Consider the following 13456-nt stretch of genomic DNA (forward strand, 5'->3'; position numbering starts at 1 on the left):
CTGCATCCGTAGCAACACCTTCTCGCTGGTCCCCCCCGTTTTCACAGAGTTTGCTACGTCATGGTGCGACCGAATTGTCCGGCGGTATAACCGGATGGGCAGGCTGGGCCCACCAACTTCGTCAGCCTAAGAGAAGGAAAACTCTAACATCAAACCCGGGCAGATAGAGCTCGTTAATGTAACACCTACCACCTGGAGGACTCACTGCCGGCGTCCCGGCTTACTGGGCCATGGCAGATGACCCCCAGGTGAAAGGGTGGAGCCAGTACCGCGCACACTGCGCTTCACCTAAAAAATTCCTCTGCGCAGGCCTGAAGGGCATATCCACACACACAACCCACAACGCATCAAGTCCTGCAGCGATAGGCAAGGGGCGAAACGGCAGGTGGAAGGTGCCACTGGAAGCCGCAGTCCCGATCCTGCATGTAGGCAGTTCAGGGTATTGGTCGCCTGATGCTAACCCGGAGACGAAAGCATCTTTCGGCAGCACCCTGAACGACCAAGCAGCCTTATCTAGGGACAGCACTGCTTGCTCCACACGGAGAGGGGCCTAGAAAAGGTGGCCTAAACAAAGCTCGTCTCCCCCACCCCAGTTGGCTAGCCGCGGTCAACGGGCATCCTTACTTGCGGTCGAAAAATAACAACAAAGAAAAGGCATGCACCTGCCTCACAAAGTGTGCAAAGACTAAAGCTTGCGTGTTGGAACATCAGAACCATGCTTGACACAGTAGGCAGTGGTCGCCCTGAACGACGCTCTGCTCTAGTTGCCCACGAACTTCTCAGGTTGAATATCGACATAGCAGCTCTCAGTGAGGTCCGTTTCCCTGAGGAAGGTAGTCTTCAAGAACACGGTGCTGGCTATACCCTCTACTGGTCGGGTAAATCAAAGGCTGAGAGCCGCCTTTCTGGCGTTGGCTTCATGGTCAGGAACTCCATTGCCTCCAAACTCGAAAACCTTCCAACAGGTCACTCAGATCGCATCATGTCCATGCGCCTCCCACTTCAAAACAAGCAGCATGCAACACTCTTCAGTGTGTATCCCCCAACCCTTCAAGCAGATCCTGCAGAAAAGAACAAGTTCTATGCTGATCTACGCAACCTCGTACGGAAGACCCCTACAGAGGACAAGGTGATCATCCTTGGCGACTTCAATGCCAGAGTAGGTAAAGACTCGGAAGCCTGGAAAGGAGTACTTGGCAAACACGGCATTGGCAACTGCAATGACAACGGGCGCCTCCTGCTAGAATTCTGCATGGAGCACCAGCTCACCATCACCAACACTATCTTCCAGCAGAAGAACAGTCTGAAGACAACCTGGATGCACCCACGGTCCAAGCATTGGCACCTTATCGACTACATTCTGGTGCGCCAGAGAGACCTTCGAGATGTCTTACACACCCGAGTAATGCCCAGCGCAGAATGTCATACGGATCATCGTCTTGTACGCTGCAATCTCCGTCTTCACTTTAAACCCACACCCAGGAGAGGAGGTATCCCTCGGAGGAAGTTTCAGGTTGGCAGCCTCCAGTCAGCCAAAGTTAAAGCTGCCTTCCAGGCAAAACTCCAGTCAAGAATTGAGGACCTCAGTTGCCCCACAGACCCTTCTCCAGAAGCACTCTGGGAACACCTAAAAACTACCGTCCTGCAGATCTCTGAAGAAGTCCTCGGGTTCTCCACAAGGAAGAACAAGGACTGGTTTGATGAGAACAATCAAGAGATCCAAGAATTACTGGCAAAAAAGAGATCTGCCTACCAAGCACATCTTGCTCAGCCCTCCTGTCCTGGGAAAAAAGCAACCATTCGCGCTGCATGTAGCAACCTCCAGCGCAAGCTTCGAGACATTCAGAACGAGTGGTGGACCAAGCTTGCAGAGAGAACCCAGCTGTGTGCAGACACTGGTGATTTAAGAGGGTTCTACGAAGCCCTGAAGGCAGTATATGGTCCATCATATCAGGCTCAGAGTCCCTTGCATAGTGCAGACGGCCAAGTGCTCCTCACAGACAAGGCATCCATACTGAACCGGTGGTCGGAGTATTTTCAGGTTCTCTTCAGTGCCAACCGCGTAGTTCAAGATTCAGCAATCCACCTCACCCCACTTCAACCGGTGAAAACAGAGTTGGATGAGATCCCCACCCTAGAAGAGACTGTTAAAGCCATCAAGCAACTGAAAAGTGGCAAGGCAGCAGGAGTTGATGGAATTCCACCAGAGATCTGGAAGCATGGGGGCACAGTACTACATAGCTCACTTCACAAAGTACTTGTCACCTGCTGGGAACAAGGCAAATTACCACAGGACTTTCGCGATGCAATCATCATCACCCTATACAAGAACAAAGGGGAAAAGTCAGACTGCTCCAACTACCGGGGGATAACCCTGCTCTCCATCGCAGGCAAAATCCTTGCCAGAATACTCCTGAACAGACTGGTGCCCACCATTGCAGAAGAACTCCTCCCAGAGAGCCAGTGCGGCTTCAGAGCTAACAGGAGCACCACCGACATGGTATTTGTTCTCAGGCAGCTCCAAGAGAAATGCAGGGAACAGAACAAGGGTCTGTATGTGACTTTTGTCGACCTTACCAAAGCTTTCGATACCGTTAGCAGGAAAGGCCTGTGGCAAATCTTGGAACGTTTAGGATGTCCCCCAAGGTTCCTCAGCATGATCATCCAGCTACACGAAGACCAGCGAGGCCAAGTCAGACACTGCAACGACCTCTCGGAGCCCTTCCCAATAGGCACAGGTGTAAAGCAAGGCTGCGTTCTCGCGCCAACTCTCTTTACGATCTTCTTTAGCATGATGCTTCAAAGAGCCGCAGTAGATCTAGATGAGGACGATGGTGTCTACATCCGCTATCGCACCGATGGCAGCCTGTTCAACCTGAGGCGACTAAAGGCACACTCCAAGACAATGGAAAAACTCATCCGAGAGCTACTGTTTGCTGATGATGCTGCACTCGTCTCCCACTCGGTATCAGCTCTGCAGCATATGACGTCCTGCTTTGCAGAGGCTGCCAAGCTATTCGGCCTAGAAGTTAGTCTGAAGAAGACAGAAGTTCTCCACCAGCCTGCACCCCAGGAAGATTATCACCCTCCCTGCATCACTGTGGGTGAATCAGTTCTGAAGACAGTCCAGCAGTTCAGCTACCTGGGGTGCATCATCTCCTCAGATGCCAAGATCGACAAGGAGATTGACAACAGGCTGGCAAAGGCAAACCGTGCATTTGGCCGACTGCACAAAAGAGTGTGGAGCAACAAGCATCTGAAAAAAGGCACAAAGATCAGTGTTTACAAAGCGGTTGTGATGACAACCCTCATCTATGGCTCCGAATCGTGGGTTTTATACCGTCATCACCTGCGACTCCTTGAGCGCTTTCATCAGCGCTGCCTTCGCACCATCCTCAACATCCACTGGAGTGACTTTGTGACCAACACTGAAGTCCTCAAGCGGGCAGAGGTTACCAGCATCGAGGCACTGCTGTTGAAGACGCAGCTGCGCTGGGCAGGGCATATTTCTAGGATGGAAAACCACCGCCTTCCCAAGATTGCCCTGTACGGCGAACTCTCCACCGGCCATCGAAATAGAGGGGCACCAAAGAAGAGGTACAAGGACTCCTTGAAGAAATCCCTTAGCACCTGTCACATCAACCATCACCAGTGGTCTGACCTAGCCTCAGATCGCAAAGCATGGAGGCACACCATCCACCAGGCTGTCTCTTCCTTTGAGAACACACGCATAGCTGGTCTTGAGGACAAAAGGAGATTGAGGAAGAATCGCACTGCTACAGGACCAACCCTAAATCAGACTTTTCCCTGCAGCCGCTGTGGCCGGACCTGCCTGTCCCACATTGGTCTTGTCAGCCACCAGCGAGCCTGCAGCAAACGTGGACTATTGCACCCTTCTTAAATCTTCGTTCGCGAAGCCAAGCCGAGAGAGATCCTGAAGCTTCCCAAAAATGCCTCTGAGGGGTTGAGAGTCAGAGGAGGCTGCTAGAAGAAGGGGAAGGTAGAAAAGGACCACTTCCAACAGTGGAATGACTTTAAGGTACATCACATTTCCCAAAGTAAGAATTAAATAGCCTTTACTGGTCCAGTAAGTGTTCTATCCAATCCAGCAACAGAACAGTAACTTACCGATGGAGCATTGGGGACAAGATCAATTTCTGTTTTTCCTGTCTGCATTGCTGTGTGAACACGCACAGATTCATAAATAGAAGGTTCTTCCACTTTCTTAGGGTACGGGTGTTTCAATACAATCAGAGTACCTAAATAAAAGAAAACAGAGATTCTGTCTTTCACATTTTTTATCCCCAGCTGGGATTTCTCCCAGTCCTTCTGAAGATATGGTGAGACTATTGAGTCTCAGATTCCACACTGCTTGGCATGAGGTGGGCAGAGGCAAAATATTACTATTTTGTAAAGACAAACTTGGATTTCATGAAAAATAAATGGGTTCGATCCAGCCAGCCTTTTTACTTGATCTTTTCCAATTCCTCACCTTATTACACCACAGCCTCCATCTCACATGTCTTTTGCCCATGATCCCCAACACATTTTTGATGGTCAAAAATGAAACCCCTTCCCCTTTTCAACAGTGGAAAAGCTGGTTGTTTCCAATACATTACATCTTAAATATAACTCCAAATTTTTCATTTAATTTAACCACACTGATGGCTTACTGTGGGCTGAGGTTAAGAGGTTAAAGGGCTCCAAAGAACCCTTGAGGCACACAAGGCTCAGGAGGGCACCTGACAAAAATTATCACCTATATGTCATGCAAGCAGGAAGGACATACAGGGTGATAACAGATGAGCAGTTTGGGATGGTTGGGAGGCATCCCAAATCGGGCCAGCTGGGAAGGAGCTGGCCTGAAGCCTCCACACACTCCCCAGCAAAGCGCCTGCATCCCGTCTGCAAGGCGGTTGGGCAGCTCCACACGCAGATGCGCCTCAGAAGCTGGACTGTTCTTTTTCTCCAAAAATAAGTTAAACACTCAAGCACTCATGCGCTCAAGTGCTCCTGACAGTTTTTAAGGGGGAAAAAAGGCCGGAAGTGGTTTCACAAGCCAAGATGCCTTGCTTGTGCCTTTCCACTTCCAGACACCAATGGGATGACTGGCTGTCAGCTCAGAAATTTGTTATCACTTTGGAAGTGATAGCTTTTTGAGGCGTCCTGCTGAGGCCTCAGGACAGGGTGAGTATGCGACAGGGATGGGCAGCAGATGTTTGTGTGTGGAAGGATTTTTTGGGTTGATTTCAGAGCTGTCTCTAAGTTGGCCCAAAGTGCCGGTCTGTAATCACCCACAGTGACACATTCTGAATAGTTGCTGTTGGTTATGACCTCTGCCCAAAGGGAGATCTGCAAGGTCTTTTATTAAACAGAAACTATGAGACTTCCTTCTTTCTTCTTCTAAAAGAAAAACTGGCCAGAGCAAAGCGGGGGAGGTTTGTTTTAGTAAAAGTAGTCTGACATTGGCTTATACTTCTTCAGGCAGACAGACAGATACTGAAGGATCTGCTTCACCAGCATCTTCATTTATAACCTCTCTACATTAGCAAAATGGTAGCTATAGATCAGGGGTGGCCAACAGTAGCTCTCCAGATGTTTTTTGCCTACAACTTCAATCAGTTCCAGCCAGCATGGCCAATGGCTGTAGCTGATGGGAGTTGTAGGCAAAAAACATCTGGAGAGCTACCGTTGGCCACCCCTGCTATAGACAAACAAAGATTCTGACAAGTTACTGTTTCATGACCAGCTTCACCTCCCACAAGTTAATAAACCATATGGGGGGGGGCGGTTCTAATGGGTCAAAGGAAGGACCTTGAGCTTTCATCCAACAAGCCAGCTGGCATCCCTCAGGTTTCATACCCTTCTGGCCCCTTGGGTATGAAATCGGCAACTGTTTCTGCCAACTCCTCTTCCTGTGCATTGCTCCACATAGGAAAGGAACATGGGAGGACACAAGTTCATTGGCATTGTGAAGTTTCACACCTATTTTGCAGCCTCCTGCACTGTCCATTTTAGGCACATGAAAGGAGTTTCACAGAGCAGGCAGAATCTGATTAAGGAGTTGGTAAGCCACTGGGCGATTCTATCATTCAACACTGGAGATCATATTCGCTGATATCATATAGCACCAGGTCTTTAACTGTTAATGGATGTAACAGATGGTGGGGGGCAAGGGCAGGACCCAACAATAGCATGCAAGATTCCTCAAAATACTAAAACTTAACTAATATTAAACTGTACATAGAACTAGCTGCTGAGAGTGCAGTCTGAGTAACATCTTGTATGCTTTTCTCAATGAAATTAATGGGCATTCAGGATGGCTGTGAACGTTCCATGTGCCTGAGCATCAGTCCTTATGGGCCTAAATTGTTAAGCATTATGGAATGGATCCAACAAAGCATTTCCACAGATTGAATGATTTCCATCCACAGTTCATGATTTTCTTGCTTTCTTGTCCCTCTGTAGCCCCAAATGCACCCTCCTTGAGTGCTGAGTGCAGCATTTCAGATGACATTTTGGGCTGCCATGGGAAGAAGGAGGTGAGAAGGTCACACTCCACAGATAGAAACCCTTCCATCTGTGGAAACACTGCATTGGATCTAAGCCCATGTTTGGTGGCACAATTTTATTTTTAAAAGAGAGATCAATATTGAAACCTTGAGAGGGAATTGGTAGGATATGCAGCATACAATTGTTCTTCCTCTGCAGTGAGGAAAAGTCAAAAATACTATATTTTAACTACAGAAAAGTGAGACCTCACAAATCATATTATGATGCTCTGGGCTTGTGAATATGGAGCTTGGATGGAGTTGTGGCATACTAAGATACTCCACTGATTTGTATGCCCCATCTCAGGGGTGACCAACCTTGCTAAAAGAAAGAACTGTAAGACATGAATGTCAGATGTTTGAGAATGGAAGGAAGGAAAACAGATGGGGAGGGAGGGAAAGGTGGAAAGAAAGCAACTTTAACTTTAAATGCATTCTCTAAGCTGCCAGCTCGTTTGGCTTGGAGAAGGGATTTAAAGAGAGAAATGCCTTCTTGAGAAATGCCGTAGGCACTTTGAGAGCCACACAATATGTGTGAAAGAGCCACGTGTGGCTCCCAAGCTGAAGTTTGTCGACTCCTGCCCCATCTGATACTTCACAATTCAAGAGAGCACTCAAAAGGTTCCTATCTGAGGTCTCCCACGATACTTATGCCACCCCCTAGAAAACAGGGCAGGGGACTAAGGCAGCTTGTGACCAAACTGTGTGAACATGTAGGGATCTAGTTCCTGAAAAATGCCCTCTTATCCAATGTCACGGAGGCAGAAGTATCCAAGAATGAATCAGGAATGATCGTGACTTTTGATTGTCTGTCTGTCCCCCTCTCCGATGGGCAGGTACTTGAGCGCTCTTAAATGTCAGCTCCAGATGGCTTATTTGTCATGCAACTGGCTGATAATTGGATCCTTTCTTCTTTTTTCCAGGTCTGTTCTAAATGATAGTTGTCTGTCAAAAAAGACAGTGGGGCACCTCTTGTGTTAAGTAACAAACCTATTTAAGTACCCTCTAACAACAGAGCTCAGGTTTCAGTGCAGTGAGTCAATTGGGGCCACATCAATTCTGGTTTGACACTCACATCAGGAAATAGATATGAAGCTTCAAAGAGATTAAAGCATTTCTGACCTGGACACCAGTCAGACATTTAAAAAAACAAATCAGAATCCTTGCTTCCAACCTTTAAAACTCTGAGATAATATATTCAAACTCAAATATTTAAATTGAAGAAGGAACCATTAATCCTTTCTCCTCAAAGGTCATATAGAATAGCGCCAGGAATTCTAGAGATATCAGCCTCCTGGTGGGACCTGAGGATCCCATGGAATCACTACTCATCTCCAGACAACAGAGATCAGATCCCCTGGAGAAAATGGAGGCTTTGGAGCAAGGGTGTCAAACTTGTGGCCTGTGGGCCAAATCAGGCCCCTGGAGGGCTCCTATCAGGCCCTGAAAAAATTGGCTGCCATTTTCCTTCTCCCTCTCTCTTGCTTCCTTCTGCATCATAGCTGGCTTTGCCAGGCTTGCTCAATCGCACAGGAGCTATAGAGCAAAGCCTCTATTTTCTCCATTGGCTGAGGCTCCTCTCTTGGGGAGGAAAGGGAGGCTCTCTCATTCACACAGCAGAGTTACTGAGCCAAGCCTCTCTTCCTTCTATTAGCTGAGGCTCCTCCACCTCCTGGTCCCCTGAGGAAGGAAGGAAAGAACCAGAGCTTTCTTTGCCCAAATCCCTGGATTGCATGAGAGAGACACAAAGCAAGCACCTTTAAGACCAATGAGTGCTAATGTTTTAAACATGTCTATATCTCTGCTACCTGACATAACATGTTAACATACACGGCACGGCCCAACAAGTTCTCATTTATGTCAGATTTGGCCCTCATAACAAATGAGTTCGACACCCCTGTTTTGGAGGGTGGACTCCATGGAATTGTATGCCTCTGAAGTCCCTGTTCTCTCCTGGCTCCTTTCCCAAACCTCCAGGAGTTTCCCAAACTGAATCTGGCAACCCCTGCTGGTGGTTACAGGACACCTGGCAACCCTCGTCATACCACTGTTTAATGAATTCTAAGTGTTCAGACACAGAAACCAAGGATACCAGAGCCTGGAGGTACCTAAGCATCTAATTTGTGCAAAGAGAAGTGCAGGAGTGGCAGATGTGAGACCACCAGGATTCACCTGATATACAATAAAATATGAAGAACTACAGCAGGTAGGTTCTGGTGCAGCCATAGCCTAAGAGAGCAGAGGAGAGCACTAGCATAGAGGTGCAAGAAAATAATCTGGTACAAGTATGTCACCTACCTGTCTCGCTACCAATTAAGGGCTGATTGGCAAAATGATTAATCAAGTCTTTCAGGCTTGCAAATTCATTAAAACCAAATTTGAACGAAGATCCAGTGTGTTCCACATGGAAATGTTTGACAGAATCCTTTGCTCTGGAAAAAAATAAAGAAAGTACTGAAATATAAAATAATAGGTGTGGTTTCTCTCAATTAGGGTGGCAACTGGTTCTGTGACACTAATTCCCTGGTCTTAAAAATTGTAGCCAAGTGAACTTGCCACCTTTTCTTTATAAGTATTTTGCTGCTATTCTTTCTGTGCATTTTTAATTCATCTTATATAAACATAAGGCTGCCATTCATATCTATGGAGAAAGATTGTCCCCGAGAGATACCATGAAAGTTGGGGCTTAGGCCTGCCTTAGGGCTACCAATCTCCAGGTGGGGTCTGGAGATTTCCTGCTAGTACAACTGATCTTAGGGCTGCCAGCTCTGAGCTGGAAAATACCTGGATATTTTGGGAGTGCAGCCTGAGAAGCGTAGGGTTTGGAGAGGGGAGGGACTTCAATGGGGTATAATGCCATAGAGTCCACCTTCCAAAGCAGCCATTTTCTCCAGGTGAACTGATATGTCACCTGGAATCAGTTATAAAAGCAGGAGATCACCAGCCAACCCTAAATGATCTCTAGATAACCAAGAAGACCACAGAAGAAGATCACAGATTTATACCCCGCCCTTCTCTCTGAATTAGGGTTGCCAAGTCCAATTCAAGAAATATCTGGGGACTTTGGGGGTGGAGCCAGGAGACATTGGAGGCAGAGCCAAGAGCAAGGGTGTGACAAGCATAATTGAACTTCAAGGGAGTTCTGGCCATCAAATTTAAAGGGACTGCACAAATTTTAAATGCCTTCCTTCCATAGGAAATAATGAAGGATAGGGGCACCTTCTTTTGGGGCTCATAGAATTGGACCCCCTGCTCCAATCTTTTTGAAACTTGGGAGGTATTTTGGGGAGAGGTGCTAGATGCTATACTGAAAATTTGGTGCCTCTATCTCAAAAAACAGCCCCCCCAGAGCCCCCGATACCCACAGATCAATTCCCCATCATTCCCTATGGGAATCGTTCATGGAGGTGCATGATGGCTGTGGGGGTGGGGCTTCCCTTGCCGACCAGCTGGCTGGGGGAGGGGGGAAGCCTGTAAAACCAGGGGATCCCCCTCTGGGACCTGGTGATTGGGAAGCCTACTCTGAATCAAAATCTCAGAGCAGCTTACAATCTTCTTAATTTCCTTCCCCCACAACAGATACCCTGTGAGGGGGGTGGAGCTGAGAGAGCTCTCACAACTCCTACGAGAGCTATGGCTAACCCAAGGCCATTTCAGCAGCTGCAAGTGGAGGAATGGGGAATCAAACCCAGTTCTCCCAGATAAGAGTCCGCACACTTAACCACTACACAAACTGGTTCTCCAAGATCTGTTCCCCTAGAGAAGATGGCTTCTCTGGAGGGTGGACTCTATAGCATTGTACCCTGTTGAGGTCCCTCCCCTCCCAAGGTGCCACCGCCAAAATCTCCAGGTATTTCCCCACCCAAAGCTGGCAACTTTAGCTTGTCCCCATCCCAACACTGTGTGCTCTAGCCTGAACAAAATGGGTTCCTCTGAGATGGAAGACATGAAAGTCTTTACCCTCTGTTTCCTTGTGTCATATAGGGCCCCTCTCTATCCCCTCATCCACCCCTTCACAGTAGTTTGCTCATCATCAAAAGACTTCGCTATCAGCAAGCCCACTTTCACTTCCACTTGCAGCTGCTGGAATGGCCTTGGGTCAGCCATATCTGTGGCAAGAGTTGTCCTTGAAAGGGCAGCTTCTGTGAGAGCTCTCTCAGCTCCACCCACCTCACAGGGTGTCTGTTGTGGGGAAAGGAGATTGTAAGCCGCTCTGAGACTCTGATTCAGAGAGAAAGGCAGGGTATAAATCTACAGTCTTCTTCTATTGTTTCATACAACAGTTGTATGGATAGCTTTGTTCAGGTCAGAAATATATCATAGGCCAGATGATGGTTTAATTTGCATACTTTTGCCAGAAATAACTCAGCAAATTTACATAGCCTTCTGAAGGTCACAACTGATGCTAAATAATAAGATCCTGTTCAACTTAAGTAACTACCAAGGAACTATTTTTTTAAAGTACAGTTCAGCTGAAATGAAACTTCTAAGTGCTTCTATGCTCCACTGATTTAATATAAGCATGTGCCAAACACTGCCAAGTATTGAAACCATGGAACTTAAAGCACTTAACTTTGGCATATCACATGATTGTAATTTGTAAATCATCTTAGATATTCTTTTTAAAAATTTATTTTTATGTGCATGTGTGAGTGTGCGTGTGTGCACCTGGAAGTTAAGTCGACCTCTGCTGACTGACCCCAACTGGGGGGCATGGAGGATATTCAGAGAGATGAATGAATAAAGCCTGCCCCTGCCTTCCAGCTCTGGTGTTCCTCGGAGGCCTCCCATCCAAGTACTTGCCAGAGTTGACCCTGCTTAGCTTCTGAGATCTGAGGAGATTGGGCTTACCTGGACTATCCAGGTCAGGGCATCTTAGATATACTTACTAACATGTTCAGTATAGACTGATGAAGATAGTGTTTAGTTTCTATATTTAGATTACTCTATAGTAGGGCTTGAGAGGAAAGGCAGCATGGTATAGCCCAGGGGTGGCCAAACTGTGGTTCAGGAACTACATGTGGCTCTTTCACTCTCCATTGTGTGGCTCTTGAAGCTGCCCCCCTCCCCATTGGCTAGATTAGAGAAGGCAATTGTTTCTTTAAATCACTTATCCAAGGCAAGCCAGACGGCAGCTTAGAGAATGCATTTAAAGTTAGTTGCTTTTTTACACCTCCTCCCTCCCCAATCTATTTTCCTTCCTTCCTTCCTTCCTTCCTTCCTTCCTTCCTTCCTTCCTTCCTTCCTTCCTTCCTTCCTTCCTTCCTTCCTTCCTTCCTTCCTTCCTTCCTTCCTTCCTTCCTTCCTGTCTTGCAGCTCTCAAACATCTGACATTTATTCTATGCAGCTCTTATGTTAAGCAAGTTTGGCTCCCACTGGTATAGCCCAATCTCATCAGATCTTGGAAGCTAAGCAGAGTCAGTACCTGGAAGGGAGCCACCAAGGAAGCTCTGAAGAAATATGCAATGGCAGAACATCTCTGGTCCTCACTTGCCTTGCAAGACCCTTGCTAGGATCGCCATAGGATCCGCCATCATTGGTGGATCTGTATAATATGGCATGTAAAAGGAAGATACAAATGATCCTAAGGGACCATACAAATCTGGGCCATTTGCTTTTTGAGATCTTACCGTCAGGTAGACGATATAGAGTGTTGAAGGCTAGGACAAACAGATTTAAGGACAGTTTCTATCCAAGTGCTGTGGTTAGGTTAAATGCAGGGTTATGAAGGATTATCTGTTTTAGATGTATTTAATGGTTTAAATGGTTTTAATGGTTTTATGAATGTTTAATGGTTTTATGAATGTTTATTTAATGGTTTAAATGGTTTTAATGGTTTTATGAATGTTTATCCGTTTTAGATGTATTTAAATGGTTTTAATGGTTTAAATGGTTTAATGGTTTCAGATGTATTTAAATGGTTTATGAATATGTGTGTTTGATGTGTTGGTATGTTTGTGGAAGAGCACCTCATTTCGTTGCTCTCTTTTTGTTGAGAACAATGACAATAAATTCATCTATCTATCTATCATAAGCCAGCTGTGATGTGATGCGCTTTACATACACATAGCAGTATGTAAAGTAGCAGTATGTCATGACTTGTATGGTCCAAGCTAGCCCAATCTTATCAGATCTCAAAAGTTCTCTGTGGAAATCTTATTACCTCTTATTACATCCACATGATGGTTTCCCGCAAATATTGCTTGACTCAGCTTCCACCCACCCACCCACCCACACAGCATTATTCTCTCAGAGACATTTTCAAGTTTCAACAAATTCACAGTTGTTGCATATGCAAAATACTATAGCCATATACCAATTACTGATATATTTTTTTAAGTCAAATAAGCTCTTCAGTGTTAGAAGAGGAATAACAATCATAGGTCAAGGTATGGGTAAAGGGTAGAAATGGCAAAAAAATGTGTGCCTTCTCACCTGCATAGCATGAAAACACGATCTGACTACAGTCTTTATCAAAAGCTCATGTCAAGCCAGGTTTGCAAAAGATTGGGACATAGCAACAGAAAACTTGGGAGATGAAAGATCAAATGATGGTGTCATGGACTCTAAAAAAAAAAATCTGCTCCAATTTATTTATTCATTGTGGAAGAAGTCTTTATTCACTTGCAGGGCCGACCCTGCGACTAAGTGAAATAAGCGATTCTAGGGTACCAACCTTTGGGGGGTGCCGAACAGGATGAACATTTTCCCCACATTCATCTGTTTCTGAAAACTGGTTATCAATGGGGGCGAGCACCAGACGTTAGCCTTGCCTAGGGTGCCAGATAGTGTGTATTAACAATCAGGATAGCAAATGAGTGGCTAAATGGGTGTTTCTCCCCACGGTTTAGTACACTGTACAGATATTTTAATCCATGTTTATGAACTTGAATACCAAAGTGATG

General features: G+C 46.3%; 1 protein-coding gene across 1 annotated transcript in view; it reads right to left on the minus strand.

Annotated features, from left to right (window-relative positions):
- Positions 1-13456, minus strand: part of DAPP1 (dual adaptor of phosphotyrosine and 3-phosphoinositides 1) — a 35053-nt gene that overhangs the window by 10062 nt on the left and 11535 nt on the right. The window contains exons 3-4 of the mRNA XM_060247344.1: positions 8850-8983; positions 4129-4259 (exon numbers count right to left, since the gene is read on the minus strand). Coding sequence (XP_060103327.1) covers positions 4129-4259; positions 8850-8983 — 265 coding nt within the window. The remainder of the gene's footprint in view (positions 1-4128; positions 4260-8849; positions 8984-13456) is intronic.

The sequence above is a fragment of the Heteronotia binoei genome, chromosome 9, assembly GCF_032191835.1.
Source record: "Heteronotia binoei isolate CCM8104 ecotype False Entrance Well chromosome 9, APGP_CSIRO_Hbin_v1, whole genome shotgun sequence".
Taxonomy (NCBI): domain Eukaryota; kingdom Metazoa; phylum Chordata; class Lepidosauria; order Squamata; family Gekkonidae; genus Heteronotia; species Heteronotia binoei.